Source organism: Solanum dulcamara, chromosome 1 (genome assembly GCF_947179165.1).
Source record: "Solanum dulcamara chromosome 1, daSolDulc1.2, whole genome shotgun sequence".
Lineage (NCBI taxonomy): Eukaryota > Viridiplantae > Streptophyta > Magnoliopsida > Solanales > Solanaceae > Solanum > Solanum dulcamara.
Genome location: NC_077237.1, coordinates 89,256,131 through 89,278,502, shown reverse-complemented (window position 1 = coordinate 89,278,502; position 22,372 = coordinate 89,256,131). Strand labels below are relative to the sequence as shown.

Genomic DNA, 22,372 nt, shown 5'->3' with positions numbered 1-22,372 from the left:
ATTAGCATTGGTATAAGGGTTAAAAATAGCTTTGGATAGGAATCTCATACCCCTGAAAATCCATACGGACGGTAAGAAAATCCTAAATTTAGTACTAAATGATCACCCATCTTACACAAATATTTTATCTGATTGCAGGGATCTACTACACCGTCTGGAGAACCCCCCCCCCCCCCCAATACATCATAGCTACAGGGAGGAAAATAGAGTGGCGGATGCACTTGCTAAGGAGGGTACCAAATTGTCGCAAACCAACTCCTTTTTTTGCTGGGAAGTTTCACCGATGTTTATCTTGGAGAAGGTAAAGGTATACAAGACTGGAACTTTATTTGTTAGACTAACAAAGTCACCTTGTGATAGAATTTTTTGTAATAGTAATAGTACTGTTCTACCCCCAAACACTAACAGCAGTATAGCACTGTCACTCGATCTCTCGTAATGATGTATATTAAATATTAATATAATTATCCTTTCTTACCCCCCCAAAAAAGAAGAAGGTAAGGATAGAATACTTTAAGAAGTTAGTCGTTTGGTACGCGAGATAAGATAAGATATTTCAAAATTAAATTTGAAATACTTCATCCGTTCCTTTTTAGTTGTTAATTTGTCATGTATATTAAAAGTACTTGTTCCAATATAGTTGTCAATTTAAACAACCAAGAGATAATTAATTATATGTTTCCAACTTTGTTCTTTAGCATTCATTATTTTAGAATTAAGAGGCATGTAAATAGATAAAGTTAAAGAATTAATAAGGGATATATTAGTTAAAGTACACTCTCCTAATTAAGTTTTTCTTAAGGGATTGTGCAAAACTTTATCATGACAATTAAAAAAAATGATGGAAATAAGATTTATATTATATTTAGTTAACATTAACAATATAAATTTACTCATGTAATTTATCTAGCTTGAAATTATTTTATCATAATTCTCAGATAAAATAAATTAGTTTAAAAATTATAACTCAAAATAATTTAGTTCATGTATCAAACAAGTTGATCCAAAATTGAGCTCTAGTTTAGATTTCAACAGCTACCAAATGGGTCAGATTAAAGATGATATATATATTACCTAAAACAAACATATGACAAAGTTTGTTTTATTCCAAAATTATTATCTTTATTCTACATATCGAACGATTTCATCTCAGTTTATGCATCTCAATTTATGTGATGTTCCTGCCATCCTTGTCTAATTTTACGTGGAGACAGATTGTTTATAGATGTTTAAAAGAATCAAAATTTTGTATTCAGATTTCTGTGAATAATAGTTCAGTATAGTTGAGAAAAATATATCATATGGTTCTTTTTAATTCACTTCTAATGAACTTATACATCTAGCTTTCAAATAATGCTAAAATGAATGTATTGTCAGTTTTGTGATTAATTATTAATTAAAACTTTTGTCCAGTTGAGTTGACTGATTAATTATTACTCACCAATTGCAAATTAATATAATGTATATACCTAGTATTAGGAATATAATTAATAAAAATAATATTATATAATGTATCTTATAAGCTCGATTCATGTGATGCTCCATCCTCCTTTTCTTACATTTTTGGACGTTTTTATTTTGTCATATGTTATTATATATATCATACAATTTTATTAATTGATAAAAAAAATATTATGTGGTATTCCTGGTACCTACATACCATAAAAATACATTTTCGAAGAGACCAAGACCTTGAAAAGGTATCACTTTAAGTTATAAGGCTTACAATCTAAATATATTTAAGTTGCAAGTGTCATTTAATTTACACCTGATTTTTTTTAAAAAAAAATATATCGTATGTGATTGAAGTTTAGTCATTTTTATTAGGCGGCTAAAGTTTAATTATTTCTACTTAATTAACTTCAGTCATTTGTTGCATGAATTTCTTTTTTTTTCTATCATATGTAATTGAACTTCAGTTATATTATATATATATATGCCCAAGTTCGAGTAAAAATAAAAAAAACCTGAAGTTTTTTCTAGTTTCATAACCACATATCTAAAGTGAATATATATGTAAACATTTTAAAAGATAAGTATAAATTAAATAAGATGTCAAAATAAGCGGCCCTGAAATTATTAACCTTGTTGGAATTGAAAATTGTAACCAAACATCGAATAAATTGAATAATACAAAACTGCAAGTAAAGATTAATACAAAAGATTCCATATGTTTGGATATATATAAGTAATTTATTTTCGCATTTTTTTGGGTCAAAAAGATAAAAATTTATTCAACATTTTCGCTTTTGCTTTTACTTATTGTGATGGTAGTTGTGATTGTAATTTAAAATGAAAAAAGAAATACAATTATGTGGTTCAATTATCCTAATAATAGATTCAATAAAATCTAATTACAACTTGATTTATTTTCTTCTAATTAATTCGCACATTTTTTGACTAACTATAGTCAAGGCTATTTGGACAACTTGAAATTGTTAAAGTAGTATTAAACAAAATTAAGAAGGCATGTGTTTTGACTACATGAACTATTCTCCATTTATATGTATTTTTCTCTAAAACCAAATGAGTCAGATGAAAAAGAGATACTTAAAATTTAAATTTTGCAATTTAATTTAGTATAATTGATAAAAAAAAAAATTATGGGGTAATCATGGTGCCTACCTATCAAAAAAATAATGAAGTGGTTGTGCTAATTAAATCATAAAGTTGGGAGGAGGATATTGCGTATGTAGGTTGTGGTTGTGCTAATTAAATCATAAAATTGGGAGGAGGATATTGCGTATGCATGTAGGTTGCAAGTGCCACTAAGGTTGTACAAAAATCGAATTGATTGATAAATTGAATTGAAAAAAAATACTATCGGTTTATTATTATTACTTATTGAGTTAACGGTTAATTAATGATTTTATAAAAATATTATTGAGTTATCGATTCGATATTGACTTTTTAATATTAGTTATTGGATAAAACGATAACCAATTCAGTCTATAATAATTTACTATTTTAATTTTTACTCATAAACAAATATAAAAAAAAATTAATATAAATATATAATCATTATATCATACTATCAGTACCTTACACAACTCACACTTCACACTACTTCACAGTTCACGTTGTTGCTTTAGGTTCACAACGTCAAAACTCAAAACCTAAAGAACTAAGAACTGTAGCGCCTACGTTTTGCATGTTGCAATGACGACAATAAGGGTTAGGCCGACGGTCAGGGTTGTAAATTGAGAGTTTAATTTCTTTCTTGTTTTATTTCTCTTCTTCTCCCTTTATTGATTTCTCCTCTTCTCCGTACCCACTTTCTCTAAACATTTAAGTTCACTGGTAAACAATTAGGAGATTATTTCATCATAATTGGGGTTAAATCTGATGAGCATTTGAATATTTTTCTTTAGAAACTCTTTTTCCTTTTTCAGTAATGTTCAAGATTTTCGAAAATTGTTGGAGAAGTCATATATTTTTTTTTGAAAATATTTTTTTATTGGTTAAACTGAAAACCGAACCATTAAAGACCAAAAATCGATAAATCAAAAATCGATAACAAATATTTTATTGTTTGGTTATTAATTTATCATATTTTGAAAATCGAAACCGATAAATCGAACCTAACCGATCGATACACACCTCTAAGTGCCACTAAAACTTTAGATTAGTTTGTTTGGTTAAAAAACTAATGTCCCTATTAAAAAAAATTTAATTCTATAAGGAGTGATCTTGAATTTTGGTTACGTTGAAATATCCCTATAAAAAAAATTGTTGGTCAAATTTTTGTTGTTCATTAGACAGATTGTGGACATAAATTTAGACTATTATGAGATAGGAGTATGGGACAGTTAAATAAGTGAAGATTTTATTAATTTTTTCAATTAATCATAAGTTATGCCGCATATGTTTAATGCTGCATGTGTTGTTGTATTGTTCACAAATTATGACGAACGAAGCAAGCCTTGCTATTATTCATTCTACCTATTGTGATAAAAGGTCATTTTAATTATAATCCACAAATCATTATTCTACACCTTTTTAACTGATCAAGATTATGTTGTTAAATTATTTTCAGTTCAAAAAAACAAATTAAATTTGAGGTAAGATATCGATTCAACTAAAAAAATCCTCCTCAATAGACAATACATTACACTATCTTTTGTTTCTTTAACATACTAAAATGTCCTAAATTTCGATCCTGCCTCATAAGCAAATTAATTATGCACACATTCCACTAAATTTATGTCTGACGGACAACAAAACTTTTATCCTGCGAAGTTTTTAAGTTGAGGTCATTTTTCAAATATATTTTGTTAAGTATGCATGGAAAACAAAAAAATCAAGACAATCCTTTTATTAGTATCCTGATTTTTCAATTTTCTAGTTCGTTTTCAAATATTTCACTTGCAAATAAAGATGTTTTAGTGTATAATTAATTGGCATTTTCCTATGATGTATTAAGAAAAAACTTAAATTTGAATCAATAAATCATTTTTTATTTTTTAAAAATTGAAAGCAGGAAAAGAAAAAAATGGAAGAAAGAATTACGAAACAAAATTAAACTCTCAAGGTGAAAGTTCAATACCTAATCAACGATTTTCCTATTAATTATTTTTCAGCATCAACTTTCACCCACAATCTTCAAATATCACAATTTTTTTTCCAAATTATATTACTACAAATAAATGATTAAATACAATCCTACAAACCTTTTTTTTTTTACTAACTTTATTGCTATGCCTCAATCTCGAATTAATTTGAAAATATCTGAATTCTCACTATATATCCATACCGGCTTATTTAGACCTTTCTCAATTAATTCAATATTTCTATCATCATATGTTTTAGTTCTCTAACACTAAAAGTTTTCAGCATTTTCTAAGTGTATACAAATCTCTAAAAGAACTAAAAAACTCCTAACAAATATTGAACTTGAGGTGTATAGATCATCAAATCTTCATTTTTTTTTAAAAAAAAATAAATAAATAAGGCAAGTCGCCCTCCATTGGTAAACCACACACAGAAAAAATTATTGTAACAGCCCTAACCTCACAATTTGAGTATTCGTGTTTTAATTGGGTTTAGAATGTGTTTATATGTTGATATGTACAACTATTTACGCCTTGTTGGTATAGTTTGAGTTTAAGTCTAAAGGGATTCAGACATGTCTTGGATAAGTAATTAGAAACTTGAAATTATAGTGCACCAACAATAAACTGATTGTTACATAAAAAAGGCATTATTTTCAATAACTTAAAAATGTTTCTACTAACAATACAAATACAGTATTATTATGAAAACACACAATCCAAAATACTAACAACAACTCAAGTGGCAAACATTTAGCCAATTCTAGTTAATAAGTAGTTATTGGTCCACTTTTACATGTTGTTTGTATACCAGAAAATGCCTGTGTCTTGAGATCCTTCATCTTTGTCTACATATTGACACTCCTTAAAATCTCTCCATAATGCTTTGTAAAATGGAGTTCCATCAAATTGATAGTATTCTCCTAGTAGTGGCTTGATGGCGTTGGTGGCCTCCATAGCATGATAATGTGGTATAGTTGAAAATAAATGATGTAAAACATGAGTATCTATAATATGATGGAACACCTTATTTAGCACGCCGTAGTCTCTATCTACAGTAGCTAGAGCTCCTCTTAGCCAATTCCATTCTGATGAATCATAATGTGGCAATGAAGCATGAGTGTGGTGTAATAAAGTGATCAACACTATGAATCCATTCACAATTAGAAGGGGCACCCCATAGATGCATACAACCCAAGTTAGCCCTTGTGTCAAAGCAACACGATATAATAAATAAATAGTTGCAATGACACCTACATCAGAGATGTAAATTTGTAGTCTCTCACGGTCATTGTAAATAGGGCTATATGGATCATAATGACTTGCAAAACGATCATAAGGTTTACCGGCTATATTGATGGCATAGTACAAAGGCAAGCCAGCAGTGAGGGTGAAGGCAAGTAATAATAATCGCGCTAGTGGATTATTCACGTATGATTTTGTGTACCATTTTAGTTTGGATTTAAACTTAGGTACATAGTTTTCATCATTCTCAAGAGAAGCAGTGTTGGAGTGGTGACGACGATGACTATATTTCCATGAAAAATAGGGTGTTAAAAGTGCTGAGTGGAGTATAAAACCGATAATGTCATTTAACCATTTGTACTGACTGAAGGAATGGTGGCCGCATTCATGGGCAATGACCCATAGTCCGGTGCAAACACAACCTTGAAAGATCCAGTAAATAGGCCATGCTAGGTAAGAATACGGGGATGGAAAGACGGTGAAGTAAGTAGTGGCAATGTAGTAGAAGATGAAGGTAAATATGAGATCCTGAATAAGATAGAAGGAGGAACGAATGACAGATCTATGAAAGCAATGAGGAGGGATGACCTTCTTGATATCACCAATTGTAAAAGGGGGATTTGAAATTGGCACTCTTTGGAGAGGATTTTTCTTTTCTTTACTTATACTTGTTGGATTAAACATATTACCACCACCTCCCATTTTTGATCTTTTTTTTACCCTTAATTATCTATCTGAAACTTGGATATAAGAGTCTTCCATATTCTCTTGGTTTTATAGATATAGGAAAACAAGAGCTAGACCAATGGTCTGGCCATTTATTTTATTTTTTATAACAAGTAGATTTAGTATACTTAATTATATCTGGCTCATCTGAGTCAGATATATTCCAAATTTATATGTGAAAGTTAATTAATGTTATAACAAACTACAAATAGAAAGCTGAACTCATAATTTTAATGATAGGATAATTATTTCATTAATGCTAAAAATCATAAAAATTGAACCTCTTAATTAGTGTAATTCTTGGAACCGACTATATTATCCAGATTCGCTTCGTTTAAGGCCTTTCTAAGGAAAAACATTTCTTACCATCTATTTAATAGAACGTTCCTTATCTTTTTCTAAATATTCATAGCTCAAATTCAAAATAGAAAGAATTCCATCCAATCATATAACATCCCTTTGGTTGGCTTGGCCAATATTTTAATTTGTTCAAAAATGGCAGAGTTGAAAAAGATTTAATATCCTAAAAGTAAACAAAAGTGGCCATATGTTGGCAGTTTCATGCACTATTATATTGCATGTTCGTTGGGTAAATATTATAGATGAATCATTATTATTATTAATAAATTAAATTATCAGTATTTTAATTAGTACTCATCTGCATTTCAACATGAAGAGAAATAAAATTTAATGAAAGAATTTTAAATTAAATTAAGGAGTACAATTATGATTTCATGGCCACTACCGAATATATTGAGCGATATTATTATAAGTATTAGTGAGTCATGAGGGATAATCGATCCATACACAATTATATAATTTCTTATAGTCCAAATTAGGAAGTAAGGTTTTGAATCCCCCTTCTAAATATATTCACTTTTTGAATTTTAATTAACAAGATAGAGGTTTATGTCAAATCTTCGTCACTCCTCGTGCTCAATTTCAGTTAAATGTCTCCAATATAATTAATCTATCATCATACTAATTCCTTAAAATAAATTTTAGTCAAGAAAATAGCCAACCATTGGGTTAAATATATCCCCCAAAAGCACGTTTTATTCAAATTACTCATAATTCGAATTTCAAGTTTCAACTTGTAACAATCAAGTCACTATCCCTCCTGACTTGACTCAGATTATATACACTAAGTGATAAACATTTGTATAACATATACATATTCAGTGGCGAAATCAAAATTTTTAGTAAGGAGGTTCAAATCTGAAAAAGTAGATTAATGAACTAGTCGAAGGGTGTTAGACATGTAGTAAAAAAAATATTTTAACCATGTATAAATAATATAATTTTTCATTGAAGATGATTTATATAAATCCCTAACTGTAAGATGGCTCCGTTCCTACACACATTTTAAATCTAATTAAAACAAGAATGCTATTCAAATATTTGAGGGGTCGAGTTAAGGGAAAGGAACCTTATTTTCTCTTCTTAGTACTAACATTCTGACTATAAAGTATTCACAATAAAACTTAAGTTTCAAACTGGCCCATCGATACCTCTTTTTTCAACTATATCATACTTAGGTTGTCCCATGTAAAATGAACTTCTTCTTCGTTTTTTTTTTTTTTTTGAGATTTTCATGATTCTCATTAATTAGGTGATATATTGATTATAATGATGTTATTGTCGTTATTTGATTGTTGAGACGATAATGCTATAAAGTGCATAAGATCAACTTGATCGGCATCCAACATCTCCCCTTTCTAACATCATCCGGTAAGGGGAGATGTTGTCGATGATGTCGGTCACGATCCTAAATTTGGGTCATGAAACTTTAATTAAGTCCAATATTTACTACGAGTCCTTAGTTCTTTTGTGTGCCTTTTCATAAGCAGAATGTCGACGTTATCTAACTATCTCCCTCCCTACACATGTCTCGTACAATATATTGTTCTTGAGAATTGAATCCACAACCTTGAATCTGATACTATTTATTAGAATCAAGTGCTTTATGTGCAAGTGAAATTTTCAAACTCTACCTAAACTGAATGGACACAAAGCTCTATATCATATTTTTCTATGAATTTAGTTATAAGTGATCAGTTATACTTATCCCTTCACTAAATTATAGTACATGAAAGTTTAATTTGTTTTTAAAATTTTGAAATGGAACTTTCAACATAAAACTATTTTAGTTTCCGCAATCTTACGCAATATCCTCCTCCCAATTTTATAATTTGCACACCTAGTTCATTGTTTAATCTTTGGTCAATATAGTCGACTGCTCAAAAATGTATTTTTAAGGTATATGTAGCCGCCAACAACAACAAATACTAATAAACTTTTATTAATTACTAATCTATACGTATGGAAATCAAATAATTCAACTTTTAACAGATAAACAACTAATCACCAACGTGAATTTAGTCTGAATACATTGTAAGATATATCAACACATCCTAGAATATAAGAAAAGTGGGAATACATTAGTTAACTAAAGTTAAATAAATAAATATAAAACATTTGAAAAGAACATGTCATGTAATTACTGAACGACAACATGTCAGGGTGAGAGATTTACGAGACACACATCATGTGTCAAGTTGGTCAATAAATAAGTTAGCATATTAAGTTAATAGTGGAGGTTAAATTTAAATGTATGTCTATGTATTTTGTAATTTAGAAATTTGTAGAGGCGAACCCAAGAATTTTATAAAGGAAGTTCAAAAAAAATTAAACATGTTAATCAGAAAAAAAAATGTGACTATTTAGATTCGAACGAGACAAGCTAAGACAAAATATTGAACCTCATTTGCCACTGAGTTAGTCCTTTGATTTATGCTTAAGGGGTTCAATGTTAAATATATACATATAAATTAAAAAAATTATTTTTTATATATATAGTGTAATTTTTTAATAAAGGGGTTTCGGATAAACCCTGAACTACACGTGGTCCGCCCCTGCTAATGCCTACCGAGAACATTTTGATTTAAAAAATGAAACAACCTACCTAGTACAAGTACACTAAATTTAGTCACTATCATTTTGGGCAACTATTGGATATATTGTAAAGGTCATTTGGTTTAATGTATAGTTAAGATAAGATTAATATTAAATTATTATACATTAATAAATTAGTATTTGGTTGCTATTTGAGTCCCCATAAGTGCACAAATAGTCAAGCACGTGCCATCTTAATTTGGTTCAATAAGTACTACGTTAACAATTTTGTCCAAATTTAGAGCTAAAAAAAGTGTACTTACTTCTTAAATGTCTATAGTTAGTCAAAAAATATGTGAATTAATTAAAAGAGAATAAATCAAGTTATAATTAGAACAAATCTATCTAACTGTCTAAAGATAGATTTCTGATTTTTTTCCTTTAGTTTCTCATGCGGTGTTCAGATTTAATTAGGGTTCCACGAGCTCCAAAAACCGGATGGAAAATCAAAAAAAAACTATCTATAAATAAATTTCTGATTTTATCATTGATAATCACCATCAAATAAATAAAAGTGATAATACATTAATTAGATATAGTTAAATGATTAAAAAGAATATATATATTATGCATTTATTAATTTAATTAATATAAACATCAAATATGCGTAAAAGAAAGTTCCTACTAAAATGATATTTTCTCCTGATTTTAAAACTTGCACAAACTAATTTAGAAAAAAATGACTGAATAATTTTATTATGGATATATTTTTAAATTATCGATCTCTAATAAATTATAATATGAGAATTAAACTAATAATGACGAAATTATTTAGCAAAAGTATTTTATTGATATAGATGTTTGAGTTTTACTGGAATTTCAGTGGTCAAAGTATTTAACTCTTTTTAAGTGTCATCTTCATCTGACGCATTTGGTAGGTGTTGAAATCTAATTAAAGCATAAATCAATACTTCTTAAATAATTCTAACCCTTGCTATAGTTAGTCAAAATAATGTGAGAAAAGATCAGAAAAAGAACCAATTGAATGCTGTTATAAAATAACTAACTTAGCAAAATTAATTAGAGAAAGATAATGAGGGAAAGAGGAAAAGAGTAGAATTGTGCGTGTTTTTTGTGTGCGTCTCTTTTCCTCTACCATTGTACATATATATATAGGCAAAAGGATTGTTGATTACATACCAAGTGGGCAAGTTGCCCACTTACAAATGGGGCCCACTTGGAAAGCATCAATTACCTAACACTCCCCCTTGGATATTTATGTATAATGTGCCTCTATAAAAACTCTATAAGAAATAATATACATATTTGGTAATACGTTTTGATTGCTGCCTCATTAAAAACCTTACCAGGAAAACCCAGTGGGACAAAACCTTGGTTAAGGAAAAAAGAGTGCAGCGCGTATTTTACTCCCCCTGATGAAATCTTCATTTGATATTTTGGAGACGGTGCATTCCAACTTTATATCTTAATTTCTCAAAAGTTGATGTTGGTAATGCCTTTGTGAATAAATCTACAAGATTATCACTTGAACGAACTTGTTGTACATCAATTTCACCATTCTTCTGAAGATCCTGTGTGAAAAATAATTTTGGTGAAATATGTTTCGTTCTGTCTCCTTTTATGAAACCACCTTTCAATTGAGCTATGCACGCGGCATTGTCTTCGAATATAATTGTGGTATTTTAATATTATTTTCCAGACCGCATCTTTCTTTGATGAACTGTATCATCGATCTCAACCACACACATTATCTACTTGCTTCATGAATTGCTATTATTTCAGCATGATTTGAAGAAGTAGCAACAATGAACTGTTTTGTAGATCGTCATGATATAGCAGTCCCTCCGTGTGTAAACAGATAACCTGTCTGAGATCGAGCTTTATGTGGGTCTGATAAATAACCTGCATCTGCATAACCAATAAGGTCTGCGCAATCTTTGTTAGTATAAAACAAACCCATATCAATAGTACCCTTCAGGTATCGCAAAATATGTTTGATACCGTTTCAATGCCTTCACGTTGGGGATGAACTATACCTTGCTAGCAAATTGACAGAAAATATTATATCAGGCCTAGTTGCGTTAGCAAGATACATAAGTGCACCAATAGCACTGAGATATGGTACTTCAGGACCAAGAATTTCTTCATCCTCTCCTGCAGGTCGAAATTAATCTTTTTTCACTTCAAGTGATTGAACAACCATTGGAGTACTTAATAGATGTGCTTTGTCCATGTAAAATCTTTTTAAGATTTTCTCAGTGTAGACAGATTGATGAACAAAAACTCCGTCTGCTAAATGTTCAATTTGCAGACCTAGACAAAGTTCTGTCTTTCCAAGGTCTTTCATTTCAAATTCTTTCTTTAGATATTCAATTGGCTTTTGGACCTCTTCAGGGGTTCCAATGAGATTTATGTCATCAACATAAACAGCGAGTATAACAAACTCTAATTCCGTTTTCTTAATAAAAACACATGGACAAATATCATCATTAATATAACCTTCATTTATTAAGTACTCACTTAGGCGATTATACCACATGCGCCCTGATTGTTTCAGACCATATAATGATCTTTGGAGTTTTATTGAGTATACTTCCCGAGACTTTTTACATGCTTCAGGCAATTTTAATCCTTCTGGAATTTTCATGTAAATTTCATTATCAAGTGAACCATAAAGGTAAGCTGTAACCACATCCATTAGGTGTATTTCAAGATTTTTATATACAGCTAAGCTAAACTGATGAGATATCAAAATGTTATTCCATCCATAACCGGTGAATATGTTTCTTCATAGTTGACTCCGGGTCTTTGAGAGAATCCTTATGCAACAAGGCGTGCCTTATATCTTACAATTTCATTTCTCTCATTTCGTTTTCTAACAAAAACCCATTTATAACCAACTGGTTTTACACCTTCAGGGGTTTGGACTACAGGTCCAAAAATCTCACGTTTAGCAAGTGAGTCTAATTCTGATTGAATTGCCTTTTGCCATTCTGGCCAATCACATCTACGTCGACAATCTTCAACGGATTTAGGTTCAAGACTTTCACTATCTTGCATGAGGTTAATTGCAACATTATATGCAAAAACATTATCCACAGTAATTTTTGATCGATCTAAATTTATCTCATCATCGGTAGAACTTATTGAAAGTTCTTCATTCACTTGAGTCTCGGGTTCACTGATTTCTTCAGGAATATCAGGATTACTCAAATCTTGACCTTGTTCAGGAGTAACTATTGTAGTATCATCTTTATTATTTCTCACGCTTCTCTTTCTAGGATTTTTATCCTTTGAACCCAACGGTCTACCACGCTTCTGGCGTGTTTGGGATTCAGAAACTATGATACTTGTAGATGGTCCTTTTGGGACATCAATCCGGATAGGTACATTCACTGCAGGGATATGTGACTTAGTTATCCGTTTCAAATCAGTAAATGCATCTGGCATTTGATTTGCTATTTTCTGCAAGTGGATGATCTTCTGGACCTCCTGTTCACATGTGCGGGTACGTGGATCAAAATGTGATAGTGATGAAACTTTCCACGCAATTTCTTTTTCTTTTTCGGGTTCCTTTTTCTCTCCCCCTAATTGCGGGAAAATTCTTTCATCAAACCGACAATCTGCAAATCGAGCAGTGAATAAGTCTCCAGTCAATGGTTCAAGGTATCTAATTATGGAGGGTGAGTCAAACCCGACATATATATCCAACCTTCGTTGAGGGCCCATTTTTGTACGTTGTGGTGGTGCTACAGGCACGTAAACCGCACAACCAAAAATTCTTAAATGGGCTATATTTGGTTCATGACCAAATACTAATTGTGACGGAGAGTATTTATTATAATGTGTCGGTCTTAGACGTACAAGTGCTGCTGCATGTAAGATAGAATGACCCCAAACAGTAATTGACAATTTTGTTTTCATTAGTAAAGGTCTTGCTATTAATTGTAGGCGCTTAATAAATGACTCTGCAAGGCCATTTTGAGTATGAACATGAGCAACAGGATGTTCAATTTTTATCCCAATTGATAAGCAATAATCATTAAATGCTTGGGATGTAAATTCTCCAGCATTATCAAGGCAAATGGCCTTAATTGGATAATCTAGGAATTGCGCTCTCAATCTTATTATTTGTGCTAACAACTTTGCAAACGCCAGGTTGCGAGATGATAATAAGCACACATGAGACCATTTAGATGATGCATCTATTAGGACCATAAAATATCTAAACAATCCACTAGGTGGATGAATAGGTCCACATATATCTCCATGTATACGCTCTAAAAAGCCAGGAGATTCGATGCCAACCTTTAGGGTCGATGGTCTGACAATTAATTTGCCTTGATAACAAGCAGCACATGAAAATTCATCATTTGTAAGAATCTTCTGGTTCTTTAACGGATGTCCAGTTGAATTTTCAAGAATTCGTCTCATCATTATTGATCCAAGATGACCTATTCGATCATGCCATAGCACAAATGTATTTGGATCAGTAAACTTCTGGTTTACGATCATATGTGCTTCAATTGCACTAATTTTTGCATAATATAGGCCAGATTACAAAGTTAATAATTTTTCCAAAATATATTTCTGGCCTGAGACACTTTTGGTTATACCAAGATATTCAATATTTATTTCATTTAGTGTCTCAACATGATATTCATTTCTGCGGATATCTTTAAAACTTAACAAGTTTCTTGGGGATTTAGAAGAAAATAGTGTATCTTCTATAACAATTTTTGTTCTCTTAGGCATAATTATAGTAGCTTTTCCGGAGCCTTCTATTATTTTTGAATTACCAGAAATTGTAGTAACATTAGCTTTTCTTCTAAGTAAATTGGAAAAATATTTCTCGTCTTTAAAATATAGCATGAGTTGTTCCACTATCAATTACACAAATATCCTCGTGATTTATCATTGATCCAAACAAGATTTGAGGCATTTCCATATTTTCTTCACAAAGAAAGAAAGTAAATATTATAATTAATACATAATTTATTATACAAAATTTTATTTTATTACATGGATCTAGAAAAATACAAACATAATATTTAATACATACAACAACAAAGAGAATTGTTTAAATATTATCGGGCTTATCAATATTCATATTTACTTCTGGAAAATTAAAGAAATCAGCTGCATCCAGATGCATGGGCTCAATATTGTCCTCAGAGATAAAATTTGTCTCTGGATTATTTTCTGCCCTCTTTAACGATGCCTGATATAGCTGAACCAAGCGTTTTGATGACCGGCAAATACGCGACCAGTGCCCCACACCTCCACATCTATGACATATTGTTTCTGAATTATTCTTCGGTAAAGCTTCTGTCTTTTTACCCTACCTTTTATATTGCTGGTTATTTCTCGGTGCCAACCGAGCATCATGATTAAAATTTCTTGTTTGACTACGACCACGACCACGACTGGGGCCATGGCCTCTTTTTCGTTGGTTAGAATTTGCCCGATTCACTTCAGGGAGTGGCAAAGAACCAACTGGCCGACTATCATGATTTTTCATTACTAGTTCATTATGTCTTTCAGCAATAAGAAGGTGAGAAAGTAATTCAGAATATTTTTTAAAGCCTTTTTCGCGATATTGCTGCTGCAGGAGCATATTCGCGGGTGGAAATATGGAGTATATTTTTTCAAGTTTATCTTGTTCCGTGATTTCATCTCCGCATAAAGTTAACTGAGCTATAATTTTAAATAAAGCAGAATTATATTCAGTTATATTTTTAAAGTCCATCAGTCTCAGATCTAACCAGTCATAACGTGCTTGTGGAAGCATGACCAACTTCAGGTGGTCATACCTTTCTTTTAAAGTTTTCCACAATTTCAAGGGATATTTTAATGTAAGATATTGTAATTTAAGATCCTCGTCAAGATGGTGGCGGAGGAAAATCATAGCTTTTGCACGGTCTTGACTAGATGCCGTGTTATCATCTTTGATGGTGTCTGCCAGACCCATCGATTCAAGATAAATTTCGGCATCTAGTACCCATGAGGAGTAATCTTTTCCAGAGATATCCAAAGCAACAAATTCAATTTTTGAAATATTTGCCATTTTATGAAAAGAAAATTAAATAAAATTTTTACCGCTTTTTGTTACCTTCAAAAACAAATAGCCAGAGCCTCGTGCTGATAACGTGTTATAAAATAACTAACTTAGCAAAATTAATTAGAGAAAGATAATGAGGGAAAGAGGAAAAGAGTAGAATTGTGCGTGTTTTTTGTGTGCGTCTCTTTTCCTCTGCCATTGTACATATATATATATATAGGCAAAAAGGATTGTTGATTACATACCAAGTGGGCAAGTTGCCCACTTACAAGTGTGGCCCTATTGGAAAGCATCCATTACCTAACACATGCTATATTTTTCTTTTATTAATTAATTATATATGCTAAAACTTTTTTCTATCGACGTTAGTAAATATATAACTTGAACTCTTTGCTAATTCAGAAATCACAATGGATATGCCTCACTCATGTTTCAATACCATAGCAACAAATAATGTTTTAAATGTCGTGAGCATAAGACGAGACATTTTATCTTTAACACGGAAGGAGATATATACACCCCGAGGCGTGGGACCTCGGAATGTGTACTAACTTTTTAAACGAATCATGCGCTCACTGTCTGCAGTTTGTCAAGATGTGAATTAATTATAAAAGTATAAATCAAGTTACAATTGTTTTCATTTTAAATTACAATTGTAACCACTCGTGGCGTGCCACCCAGACCTTTTTTTTTTAATTAAAATGATCAGATGATTACTAGATGTCATATTTCCAAATTCCACTAGCTATTGGATATACACCAAGGGTTGTTTGGTCAATATATTCTTAAAATAATATTGATATTAAATTATACCTTAATAAAATAGTGACTAAAAAATTAAATCAGAGAAAATAATGATGCTGTTTTTGTATGATATTGATTTTGATTTTAAAAACTAACAGAATTTTATTTGAATTTTAATGCAAAAATATCATCGAAACAAACCAACTACTACATAAATGTCATCTTAGGTTTATTGAATATTGATAAATAGTGACGAAGTTTTAATAATGATGAAACTGGAATCTAAAACATACGGACAAATAAATTTAAAAAAGCATTCACGGACAATACAAGCTAACAAACAATTATATGTCGTTTTATCATCAAAGGATGTGGTGGAATAAATGGGGCTGCTCCTCTTTTAATAATCACTAGAGGTTTCGGAATCGAGTTTTAGGTATGAAAAAATCTTAGGTAGGGAGCGCTTTCTCCTAAGTAGGGCCCTACATGCTGCAAATCCAGAATAGTCGAGCTCTAATGCGGGTATCGCGAATGAAACACCCCCCCCCCCCCAAAAAAAAAAATTATATGTCCTATTTTGTTCATTACTAGGATATTAATTTTGTCCCAGATCTAAATCTGTACCAAATTACTTTATTAAATACTATTAAGAAAAATAATAATCATGGTACAAAAAATTACATCATCTTGTTCCTTGTTTGGTTACTATTTTTATTTCCAGAATAGGTATTTACGTGTATAAGTAACTTATACAATAATCTTTGTATTATTTTTATACCAATTGCGATGTGGTATATATACATGGACTAGCAGATAGCCCAAAATATGTTGTTTTTTTCTCAATTTATGCGGATAAAATTTGAAAAGATAATTTAAAATTTATGCGATATGAATATACAAATGCAACCCCATCTGACCTTGATATCAAATCTATTTTGATGGCTCTACTTCAAACATTTTCCCAAAGTACGCAAACAAAAATTTAGCTAAAACATATATATGAGTGCCACAACATATATTGGATCTCATCATACATTTGTTAATCACACAACTGCACAAATTGATTAAGTTATAACTAAATAAAATTGGAATCTTTACACATATGGAGAGTAAAATAATATGCATGAAGCTGCCAAGAAAATGGCTCTTCTGGTATCACTATCACTAAACATAAACAAAAGTTTTTTCCACTGCGAATCAGAGAAAAAATTGTGATATATACATGATTTTTTCATTCCTTTCCAAATGAATCGGACCACTCAAAAAATGCATGATAAAAAAAATTATCACTAAAATAATGAAAAACATCCAAATTTTTCCATATGAATCAGCAGCAATCCTATAAGCTAACTTTTCATTTGATGACAAAGTGCAATCAAAATATATTTTTTTTTTGGTCGATTTATTCAAAATATTTGTGAAATAAACACTTTATTGGTGGAAAATTCAATTGGGAAATTGTAGATGTCTTTTAGTAATGTGTGATCTAAATTTTCCATCGATGAACTAATAAAATTGGCAAGTGTGCATGGATTGGTCAAAATAGGATGGCTAGTGGGTCCCACATATAGCCATTATATACACACAACATTTGCACAAAGTAAGAAACCACTCAGAATTAAAGCATCTGATCTCTCTCTTTTTCTTAAAGAAACGAGTAAGGCTAAAAGAATATTCCTTGTGATCTCGACTTTTTAATATCACGTTAAAATTAAACGCTTATTATCCTAACAAAAACTATGAACTTAAAGAGTTTTCTTTTCCTAAAGTAACATTTATGTTTGATTTGCCATGATTGAATTATTTTCTGTTTGATACATTTTGCATATTTACTTGATGATTGTTTTATATTATAACTATATATATAATAGTGAACCAAGATTAATTTGAGACAAACTGAATTGATGCAGATTTTAGGATTGAAGAGGCAGGAGAATACAAAATGGGAGCTGGTGGAAATATGTCTACTCCAACAACTAAAAATGAAGAAAAGAAAAATCATCTCCAAAGAGTTCCATCTTCAAAGCCTCCTTTTACACTTGGTGATATCAAGAAGGCCATTCCCCCTCACTGCTTCCAACGTTCTCTTATTCGATCCTTCTCCTATCTTATTCAGGATCTCATACTTGTCTCCATCTTCTATTATATCGCCAACACTTACTTCCACCTCCTTCCATCCCCATTAACTTACCTTGCATGGCCTGCTTATTGGATCGTTCAAGGTTGTGTTTCCACTGGAATATGGGTCATTGGCCATGAATGTGGCCATCATGGCTTCAGTGATTACCAATGGGTAGATGACACTGTTGGTCTTATCCTTCACTCTGCTCTTTTAACTCCCTATTTTGCATGGAAACATAGTCATCGTCGTCACCATGCCAACACAGGTTCCCTTGAGAATGATGAAGTTTACATACCTAGGTTTAAATCCAAACTAAGATGGTACTACAAATACTTGAACAATCCACTAGGACGAATATTCGTACTTGCCTTCACCCTCACATTTGCCTGGCCTTTATACTTGGTCTTCAATATCTCCGGCAAAAAATATGATCGTTTTGCATGTCACTACGATCCATATAGCCCAATATATTCAAACCGCGAGAGACTACAAATCTACATCTCAGATGCAGGTGTGATTGCAGCTACTTATGTGTTGTACCGCCTTGCTTTGACACAAGGACTAACTTGGCTTGTATGCATCTATGGAGTTCCCCTCCTTATTGTGAATGGGTTCATAGTGTTGATCACTCTTTTGCACCACACTCACGCTTCATTGCCACATTATGATTCATCGGAATGGGATTATCTAAGAGGAGCTCTAGCTACGGTAGACAGAGACTATGGTGTGCTAAATAAAGTGTTCCACAATGTTACAGATACACATGTTTTGCATCATATATTCTCATACATATCACATTATCATGCAATGGAGGCCACCAACGCTATTAAACCATTGCTAGGAGAATACTACCAAGTTGACGATACTCCAATTTTTAAGGCAATGTGGAGGGATACCAAGGAGTGCATCTATGTGGAAAAAGATGAAGGATCACAAGGGAGAGGTGTTTATTGGTATAAAAACAAGCTTTAAAAGTTGAATACCAACAACTCATTACTTGGAAATTTGGAATTGGTTAAATGATGTTTAACCTAATAAGGTGCAAGTATTTTATATTGTGTTTTTGTTGTATTTTATTGTTAATGTTGGTTTTAATTAGTTGTTACTAATGTAATGTTAAATCCGATTGTGCAATAAAATAAATATTTACTTATGTGACAATCACAATTTGGTGTGGATGAGTGATACTTCCTATTTGTCGATACATATTTACTATATACATACCGTTCTAGATTATGTGATTTTATTTCTTTTTTTATTAGCTAGAAAGAATGACTTCTTTCTAATTTGATAATAATTCAACTTAATATGATGAGTTTTTTTAACAATACAAATATTATGACAATTTTAAAAAGTAAGTTTTAAAAATCGTATTATCACATGAATTTAAAACTGACAATGAACTAACCATATCGTCACCGTAGAGGAGCCATTTGCAAAGACCATTGAATTTGTAAATGCAAAAAGACATATAGATATCTATACACATTTAAATATGGGATCCAGTATACAGCTTGCGTGTGAAATACAAATTTAGCTAACATGTAAAAGTAACAATTACAGATTGACACATGTACTAAATAAAAAAACAAAAGCACCTTTATAACCAATATAAGGTGTCTAGTTGATTATTGAGTAAATTTAAGCGTAAAATAGATGGTAGTTGAAGTCGAATTTAAATGTCGATTTAAATTACAATCATATTTTTAATGATCTTTAATACTGAATTTAAAAAAAATATCATTGTTGACTTTTATAGTACACGATTGAATCCTTTTAGGTTCTTTATTGTATTTACTTGTTCATATTTTGAACCTCTTAATTAGTGAAAATTCTGATTCCACCAGTTAAATTGAAAGAAAGAAAAAATGATTTAGTTAACAAATTAACCAGTACGCTCTGCTTATATAACTCTGTCAATACTACATATTATTAGCATAACTAGCTACAGTATCATCTATATTTAACAATGGAACCATGGAAAGACCTGACCGGAAAAGTAGTGATGGTGACAGGGGCGTCGTCGGGAATCGGGCTAGAGTTTTGTCTGGACTTGGCAAAAGCCGGTTGTAGGATCATTGCTTCCGCCCGTCGTGTTGACAGGCTGAAAACTCTCTGCAACCAGATTAATTCCGAGGGCCCGTCCCGGCGTGCAATCGCCCTCAAGCTTGATGTCTCGGCCGATGGTGCTACTATTGAGGCCGCCGTACAAATAGCTTGGGACGCCTTCGGACGTATCGATGCCTTGGTTAATAATGCCGGCGTTAGAGGTATAATATAAATTAACGCACATACTAACTAGCGTACATGTTGTTGATTCGATTGAATTTCCTTCAATTCATCGAAGATTATGTCAGGTGTGACATTTTTCGTATTTAAAATTCTATTTTCGCCACTATTCATAGGTAGTGTGAGCTCTTCACTGGAATTGTCAGAGGAGGAGTGGGAACATACCTTTAGGACAAACCTAAGAGGGGCATGGTTGGTGTCAAAATATGTTTGTAGACATATGTGCGATGCTAAACAAGGCGGAGGGTCTGTTATTAATATTACTTCAGTGGCTGCTTTGAATCGAGTAATAGTACCAGGGACTCTTGCTTACGCTTCTTCAAAGATGGCTCTAGACATGGTCACTAAGGTGCGTATGTATTGTACAGTTTATGAATTCTAAATAGTTCATTTTTAGCTTTTGTATAGTTATGGTAATAAAGTATGTTAGCATTAATTAGTAAGTTTTACTTAAATGAATTGAATTAATCGCAGATAATGGCCCGTGAATTGGGAGGAGATAAGATCAGAGTGAACTCAATATCACCGGGAATATTCAAATCTGAGATAACAGAGAGCCTTGTTCAACAGAAATGGTTCCATAAATTCCTTTTCAAAACGGTTCCTTTGAGATTTCTTGGAACGACAGATCCGGGTTTAACATCAGTGATTCGGTATTTGATCCATGATTCTTCTGAATATGTAACGGGCAATGTCTTTATTGTCGATAGTGGAGCTACCTTACCCGGTATCCCCATTTTCTCATCGTTGTAACAAAATTAAAAAAAAAAAGAAGAGAGAGTGATAATTTATATTGCGCGCTTTATAATAATGTTGTTGGTTGTCACATTGTATTAATCATATTGTTCAATTCTCCAAGCGAGTGAAATATATTATTAATACACTACTTTTAAGTAAATTCTTGCATCTTGTCAATGTATGTTAAGTGTTATATGTACGTGAAGAGTGTTCATACTTTGAGCTCAAAATTTGGAACAAGCATTTATTATAAATAATTTGTATATACTATTATAATATCAAATATCATATCGAAGTATATAATTATATAAATATTTTATAGGGGTGTACATGGACTGGGTTGGTTCGAATTTTTTACAAACCAAATCAAACCATTTGTGTCGGGTTATTAAATTTATAAACCAAACCAAACCAATAAAAGTCGGTTTTTTCGATATCAATTTTTCTCGGGTTTTTCGGATTTTTTCTGATTTTTCGGGTTTTTCATAGTATCTAATAAAAAGCACAAAACAGTGCTTCTTAAAAAGAGTTCTAGTACAAAATATCAACATATAAGATGGAGGCAGAACACTATTTGAAGTTTTAACTTTATAATATAACTTTATAAGATGGTTTTTTTTTGTATATTATTTAGATGGGCTTCTCAAGTCCAAATCTAAATGTAAGAAAGAAAACAAAAATTATGAAAAAATTTTAAAAATATTTATAAATTACTTTTTAATAAATATTTTTAGGTATAACATAATTTAAAAGTAGTATATCTATAATCAGGTCGGTTTGGGTTCGGTTTGACTTTTTTTAGTTAAAATCAAACCAACCCTATAATGGTCGGGTTTTTTTTCCAAACACCAAACCAAGTCAAACCAAACCACTAGTCGGGTTTTTTTTCGGTTTGATTCGGTTTGTCGATTTGATGCGGTTTATCGGTTTGTCCTGTACAACCCTAATATTTTATATATATTATTATAATACTATAACACA

General features: G+C 31.4%; 3 protein-coding genes across 4 annotated transcripts; 2 read left to right on the top strand and 1 right to left on the bottom strand.

The window, feature by feature from the left end:
• Positions 1 to 5,188: 5,188 nt before the first annotated feature.
• Positions 5,189 to 6,522, bottom strand: LOC129891129 (delta(12)-fatty-acid desaturase FAD2-like). Its single transcript, XM_055966387.1, has one exon. The coding sequence runs from the start codon at positions 6,495 to 6,497 to the stop codon at positions 5,343 to 5,345; it is 1,155 nt and encodes a 384-aa protein (XP_055822362.1). The 5' UTR covers positions 6,498 to 6,522; the 3' UTR covers positions 5,189 to 5,342.
• An 11,519-nt stretch (positions 6,523 to 18,041) lies between these two features.
• On the top strand, positions 18,042 to 19,540 carry LOC129891120 (delta(12)-fatty-acid desaturase FAD2-like). The gene has a single exon (XM_055966380.1). The coding sequence runs from the start codon at positions 18,185 to 18,187 to the stop codon at positions 19,334 to 19,336; it is 1,152 nt and encodes a 383-aa protein (XP_055822355.1). The 5' UTR covers positions 18,042 to 18,184; the 3' UTR covers positions 19,337 to 19,540.
• A 780-nt stretch (positions 19,541 to 20,320) lies between these two features.
• On the top strand, positions 20,321 to 21,481 carry LOC129891108 (uncharacterized). 2 transcript variants are annotated; one of them, XM_055966364.1, is made up of 3 exons: positions 20,321 to 20,634; positions 20,800 to 21,002; positions 21,128 to 21,481. In XM_055966364.1, exons 1-3 carry the CDS (start codon positions 20,334 to 20,336, stop codon positions 21,404 to 21,406), a joined length of 783 nt encoding a protein of 260 aa, XP_055822339.1. In that variant the 5' UTR covers positions 20,321 to 20,333; the 3' UTR covers positions 21,407 to 21,481. The 2 variants fall into 2 exon arrangements, with proteins under 2 accessions (XP_055822339.1, XP_055822347.1); XM_055966372.1 differs by having other exon boundaries at positions 20,770 to 21,002.
• Positions 21,482 to 22,372: the final 891 nt, after the last annotated feature.